The sequence below is a fragment of the Chrysochloris asiatica genome, unplaced genomic scaffold (assembly GCF_000296735.1).
Source record: "Chrysochloris asiatica unplaced genomic scaffold, ChrAsi1.0 scaffold00007, whole genome shotgun sequence".
NCBI lineage: Eukaryota > Metazoa > Chordata > Mammalia > Afrosoricida > Chrysochloridae > Chrysochloris > Chrysochloris asiatica.
In genome coordinates this window covers 26383908-26391075 of record NW_006408525.1, presented here as the reverse complement: position 1 = coordinate 26391075, position 7168 = coordinate 26383908, and the positions used below count along the sequence as shown (strand labels likewise).

Sequence of the window (7168 nt, the reverse complement as noted above, 5' to 3'; positions counted from 1 at the left end):
TCACAAGAGTCTATTGAACATTGTAGGGCTTAGCTCACAGCTTCATTGCTGTTTTTCCTTTACTTCCCCTTATTGATGATGAACGTGGTCACCAATCAGAGTGTGTATTCCCATTGAGTCTTATTCTTGGAATGGAGGACAATTTTAAGATCATTTCACAGAATAAGTCCTCTAGGCAGTGCATACTGTGTTTGCAGAAGTTTATAGTTTTTTTTCTTCAACATCCAATAGTTCTCAAACTGATTCCAAAGAAAACACGACATATGTTATTTAATGTGACAACATGGCTCATCAACAGAAGAGGTTAGTTAATACCTTCTTTTCCTTTCTAACCACAAAAACCCTACAATTTCTCACCAATGAAGTTTACATTGATTTTTTTTTCCAACTCTGATGATTAAACTTTTAGAGTATTTTTGGAACTTAAACAATATGAGTAAAAAAATATGTGATAAGTCCAGAGATAGAGTACCATAGGACCATCAAGGATGAAAAGCACAAGTGGTATACAGGACCCTATCCAGAGAAGCAGTGAAAGTAGACATGGACACAGAGATGAGGACATGGAGAAAGGGAGCTACTGAGAACTCTAGACTCATGGAAAGAGAGCTACTGAGTGCTGGTGGCCAAGAGGCAGGCTTACAGAATGTGCCCTTTGGTTGTTTAAATCTTATATATTCCTGAGTGTTTTTGTGGACATTTTGCCCCACCCCAAGTCCCACAAAAAAAGAAAAACAGAGGGAATGGAAGCAAATACTGTTGAATGATAATGCACGGAGGAGACTGTAATCATTGCCATGAAATGATGGTGTAACATTGATGTTCTCCAAAGTAAACTATCAAACAATTCACAATAAAAACTTAGTTAAAGAAAAAAAAAAAAAGTACATCAGATAAGCATTACCATTTTCACTCAATTGACCGGCTGAAGGCATAATGAAGAAGCATTCTGGCACCAATTTAGATTTTAAATTTTAGCAGCACAGGTCAAATTCTATTACAACAAACATGTTTTTAAAAAATACCGCATAAAACAAGCATGTCATAAAGTCCAGGGACACACCTCTTAGTCCAACAAGCTCAGGGGCAGCAAGAATACAGCCAAGGAACCATGGGACAGCCCACCAAATAAAGGGAGAGGAAGGACGTCAATAGAAATTTGGGAAATGACATAAAGTGTTGTTTCATCGGATCCAAACTACACACAGCTGGGAGTAAAAGGATTCACATCAAAACTGGGCTGGGAACCAACTTGGGTTCTGTGCCCTTAAAAACTACTAAGGTGAGATGAATAGGGAGTGTTACCTCTGAAAGTCTCATATTTGAAATTCCAAACCTGGGGTGGATATTGAGGTTGCTTCTCGGTTTCAAAGTGTCTAAGATCCTGTCCAGGCAAGACTGAGATGTTCCCTTACTACTGATTTCAAACAACAAAAATTCAGACAATCTATAATTTTAGAAAACAAGAATGTTTTTAATGCCATGGGTTGTTTTATTTTTAATTAATAAACCTAACAGTGGGCTCACAAACAGTACTATTTCTAATATTTCTGATATTTGTTCTTACTAGGTGTCATTGAGTTGGTACTGACAGCAGAACAAAACATGGCCCGATCCTGGGCCAACCTCACAATTGTTGTCACACTTGAACCTATTTATGCTGCTACTTTGCCAATCCATCTTGCTGGAGGTCTTCCTCTTTTTCTCTGACCCTCCACCCTACCAAACATTATATCCTTCTCCAGCGACTGGTGTCTCCTGACAATATGTGTAAGAGATGAAGTTTGAGAGATGAAAAAAGTATGAAAGATGAAGTTTGGCCATTCTGGCCTCAAAAAAGCACTCTGGCTGCACTTCTTCCAACACAGATCTGTTGGTTCTTTTGTCAGCCCATGGCACTTTCAGTATTCTCCCCCAACACCAAAACTCAAAAGCATCCATTCTTCTACGGTCTTCCTTATTCACTGTCCAGCTTCCACATGCATGCATATGAATGAAGTTATTGAAAATATCATGGATTGAGGTTATTTTAAATACTATGGCTTGGATCAGGTGCACCATAGCCTTCAACCTGACATGTTTGCTCTTTAACACTTTAAAAAAGTCTTGTGCAGCAGATTTGCCTAATGCAATACGTTGTCTGCTTTCTTGACTGCTGCTTCCATGAGTGTTGATAGTTGATCCAAGAAGAATGAAGTTCTTGACCACTTAAATCTTTTCTCCATTGATAAGAATGTTGTTTATTGGTCCAGTGGTGAGGATTTTTATTTTCTTTACATTGAGATGCAATCTATACCAAAGGCTGTGCTCTTTGGTTTTCATCAGTAAATATTTTAAGTCTTCTTCACTTTCAGCAAGCAAGGTTGTATCATCTGCACATCGCAGGTTGTTAATGAGTCTTCCTCCAACCCTGATGCCATGTTTTTCTTCATATAACTCATCTTCTCAGATTATTTGCTCAGCATACAGGTTGAATACATATGGTGAAAGAATACAACCCTGTAGCACACCTTTCTTAATTTTAAACCATTCAGTGTTGCCATGTTCTGTTCAAACAACTGCCTCTTGGTCCATGTACAGATTCCTCATGAGCACAATTAAGTGTTCAGGAATACTCATGCTTCGCAATATTGTCCATAGCTTGTCATGATCCCCACAATCAAAAGCCTTTGTGTAGTCAATAAAGCACAGGTAAAAACCTTTCTGATATTCTCTGCTTTCAGCCAAGATCCAATGGACATCAGCAATGATATCCCTTGTTCCACGGCCTCTTCTGAATCCGGCTTGAACCTCTGGAAGTTCTTTGTTAATGTATGCTTGCAGCCGTATCTGTATTACCTTTAGTAAAACTTTACTGCATGAGATATCAAAGATATTGTCCAATGATTTCCGCATTCTGTTGGGTCACCTCTCTTTGGAATGGCACAAATACGGATCTCTTCCAATCAGTCAGCCAGCTAGTTGTCTTCCAATTTTCTTGGCATCAATGAGTAAGTGCCTTCTGTGCTGCCTCACTTTCTTGAAAGATTTCAATTTTTATTCCATAAATTCCAGGTGCCTTGTTCTTTGCCAGTTCCTCAATACACCTTGGACTTCCTCCTTCAGTATCATTTGAACAAATGAATGATTTCCAATATTTAGCTCTCTGTATATGTTCCTAATGGAGCTCTGTTAGCATAGTTGTTACGAGTTGGGCTGCTAACCTCAAGGTCAGCAGTTCTAAACTACCAGAGGTTCCATGGGAGAATGATGAGTCTTTCTGCTCCCGTAAAGATTTACAGCCTCAGAAATCTGATGCAGTGTCATTATGAGTCGGAACTGACTCCACGGCACATCATCACCACTACTATATGTTTGTAAACCAAAACTAACCCAACAAGCTATACCATAAACAGGATCTCCTGAGTGGTGCAAATAATTAAGAATATGACTTATATATACCCAAAAGTGTGGTCGTTCAAAGCCACCCAGAGGCACCTGGTGATTTACATCCAACAGGTCACAGTCCTGAAAACTTTATGGACAACAGTCCTATTCTAAAACTCATGGGTCCACCATGAATCAGTGGAACCTATTCAAGGACATTTTGTTTGTTTGCTTGTTTGTTTAAACCATAAATCAATCAAGTTCTTATTTTATTTCACTAAATGGGATAACTTTTTAATAAGTATTGCTACATGTTGACTGATGAAGCCCTGGTACTATAGTGATTATGAGTTGGGTTGCTAACCTCAAGGTCAGCAGTTTGAAACTACCAGATGATCTTAAGAAGAAAGATGAGGCTTTCTGCTCCCGTAAAGATTAACAGCCTTGGAAACTCTATGCAGGGTTGCTGTGAGTCAGGACTGACTCCACGGTACACAACTACTACCACAACCACCACACGTTGACTATTTTGAAATGACTAAGAAAAGAATAGGGATTTGTGATGCATGTTTTACCTAACAGAAGACCTGTGGTAAGAGATTTGTCACACTTTGAAGACTTGGAAGAAATTTATCACAAATCTGGTCTTCCAAATACTGTGATGGACTAAGATGTTGTGTGCCATCGAGTTGGTTCCAACTCATATCAACCCTGTATAGGGTTTCCAAGGATAAGCCAATGGGTTTGAACAGCCAGCTTTGTGATTAGTAGTCCAGTGCTTATCCTACAATGCCACACCTGGACTAAGATAGATACAGTGAAATGTCTTCAAGTATCAGAACTACGGTAGACTACAGAGTGTGTAAAACATGATCACACAAAACACAGGAGAAGAAGGCCATCAGCAATTCTGGGATAATATTATGTTTAACCTACTTTCTAACTCTAAATTTACTTCCTATACCCACATTCTCTTTGCTGTGTTGTTGTTGTTAAGTGCCAGCGGGTCGGTCCTGAATCATAGTGACACTGTATAGGGTTTCTGAGGAATGGCGGGTGAGTTTGAACCTATGACCTTGTGGTTCAAACCAACCTTGTGGTGGAGTACTTACCTACAGCACCACACCAGGACTCCTTGTTGTTGTTGTTGTTATGTGCCGTTGAGTCGGTTCCGACCCATAGCGACCCTGTACAGGGTTTCTGAGGCTGTAAATCTTTACGAGAGCAGAACGCCTCATCTTTCTTCCACGGAGCGGCTGATAGTTTCGAACTGCTAGCCTTAAGGTTTGCAGCCTGATTCATAACCACTATGCTACCAGAGCTCCTTGGTGTGGTTGTTAAGTGCCATCAAGTCGGTTCTGACTCAGAGCAACCCTATATAGAGTTTCCAAGAAGCAGCTGATGGGTTTGAACTGCCGACTTTGTGCTTCGCAGTCCAGTGATAATCATACAGTGCCACTAGTGGTCCCTGCTAAAAAAATTAAAACAAGCATAGCTATCTTATCAGTCAACAGCTCATTTAGTCTCCCTGGTTTCTTTTGTAATTCACACTCCTAAGCAATCAAAACTCTTAGACAACAAGTCAAAGTATCAACTTAGAGTAGATTCTTTTTACATTTATAAATGTTTTCATTATGTTTTGAATAGTTCAATACAAAGTGCTATGTTATTCATAGAAAGCAAGAAATATTTATTTGCAAGGCCATACTCAGAGGAAGGGTACTGATATAAAAATAAATAATAAAATCCTCATTCTGTTTAACCTCATTGCCCCATGAAAGGTTCTTCTGTCTTAATTGTTACATCTTTCTCTATTCTACCTTCCTGAAAGGTGTAATCATTGTGTGGCTAGGCAAGTATTCAATATTTATTTTAGATTCCCTTCCTTTCCCTCTCCACACAAAGAAGATGGCATTGTTTACATTATAAGGGTCTCATAAATGACTGTGAGTTATGGGTCAAATCAGTTTACTAATAAAATTCCCCCCAATGTCTTGAGTGATTGTTTCCCTAAAAACAAGGGAAAGAAGTAAGCTGTTTTATAGTTGCCCTAGGCTATTCTTGCCATAGAAGAATAGGGACGCATCTCCTCTTTATGAGCCATTTTTGTTGTTTAGAAGACCTTGTTTCATCACGAGGTCCATCGAAAGCCAGACCAGTGACATCATGGAGCTGTTAGTCTAACTCTGAGTCACGGAAGGTGAACATGAGGAAAGTGTGATGGTGACAACACTGGGCTCTTCAAACTTTCAACTTGTCACATGATATAAGACGAGAAGGTTGGCTGGTGAATGAGTAATTCTGCCAATTATATAAATCATCAAGTATTTATTTCAAGGGGAAAAGCAGTAATGTTGGACCTGCAGCCTCAAGTAACTAAACCCACCAATCATGAGGCTCATTTCACTGGGCAGCCATAACTCCAGGAAATGATCTTGTGTCCTGGAGGACATCAGCTCATGGTCAGGGTATATAAAGGGCCCAGAGGAAGAGGAAGACATTCACACCTGAGAAAACCCACCTGCTCTCAACAGCCTCACCCAGACCAGTCCCACACCTCACCATGAGCGGTTCCTGTTGTGGCTCCAACTTCTCCTCCTGTGGGGGAGGCTGCTGTCAGCCCTGCTGCAGCAGAGACCCCTGCTGCTGCCGCCCTGTGTCCTGCCAGACCACCGTGTGCCGCCCCGTGACCTGCGTGCCCCACTGTACACGCCCCATCTGTGAGCCCTGCCCCAAGCCCATCTGCTGTGACCCATGCAGCCTGCAGGAAGGCTGCTGCCGGCCCATCTCCTGCTGCCCCACGTCCTGCACGGCCGTGGTCTGCAGACCATGCTGCTGGGCCAGCACCTGCTGCCAGCCCATCTCTGTGCAGTCCCCCTGCTGCAGACCCCCCTACTGCCAGCCTGCCCCCTGCCGCACCACCTGCGGGCCCTCCTGCTGCTGAACAGCTCCTCACTAAACATCTCAGGTGTGCTGAAACATGTGCAAACGCTGCCCACTCTTGTCAGATCAGATGAGAGAAACCATCTTTGCAATCTACATGCTTTTCAGCAACTGGCTCAACTGTAACTGCCTGTCCCTTTTCCGTGTCATTGTGCAGCTAACCCTTACCCTCCTTTCAAAAATCCTGACAATCTTGAAAAGACTCCAGCTTCCATGCTTTGAGTTTCTGTGTACAAACGAGCACACAGACTTCCTCTTGAATAGAGTTCTATCATACCAACTCTTCAGCATTTCCTTCCTATAAGGGTTCGTAGATTGGAGATTTTTCCAAGATAAATATTTTGTATGCTGTTCTTTGCATGTTGAAAAATAAAATTTTATTTCTGAGGAAGCAAATGCATTTCTCATTCATTATTACTTTGTTTTTGTTAAATGCCTTGGAGTCAGTTCTGACTCACAGCAACCCCGCATAGGGTTTCCAAGGAGCAGCTGGTGAGTTTGAACCACTGACCTTGTGGTTCAAAGCACCCTTTATCCCACAGCACTGAAGTTCTTTTTTTTTTTTTTTCTTTTTAAGCAACTTAAATTATGTTATAAAGAAATGGAGTTCCATTTCTTACTCCATAATTTAAGTTGATTAAAAAAAAAAAAGGAAGAAATATTTTCCAAGGACCATTTTAGAAGCTTTAAAATTGAAAAAACTTGGGTGCAATGTTTGTCATTTCAACAGTAATTAACAGAATTCAGGCCTTCTCATGTGAAACGTTCATATTTCAAGTCACAGACTTTGTGGGGGTGCTGAGGAAACAGTAAGACTACAGCATGTCTCTCATCGTGAACTTGAGAATAATAATTAATC

At 40.9% G+C, this 7168-nt stretch overlaps 1 protein-coding gene across 1 annotated transcript; it reads left to right on the top strand.

Moving 5' to 3' along the window:
• Positions 1–5929: 5929 nt before the first annotated feature.
• LOC102833324 (keratin-associated protein 2-1-like) lies at positions 5930–6310 on the top strand. Its single transcript, XM_006833676.1, has one exon. The coding sequence runs from the start codon at positions 5930–5932 to the stop codon at positions 6308–6310; it is 381 nt and encodes a 126-aa protein (XP_006833739.1).
• The last annotated feature ends 858 nt before the right edge of the window (positions 6311–7168 follow it).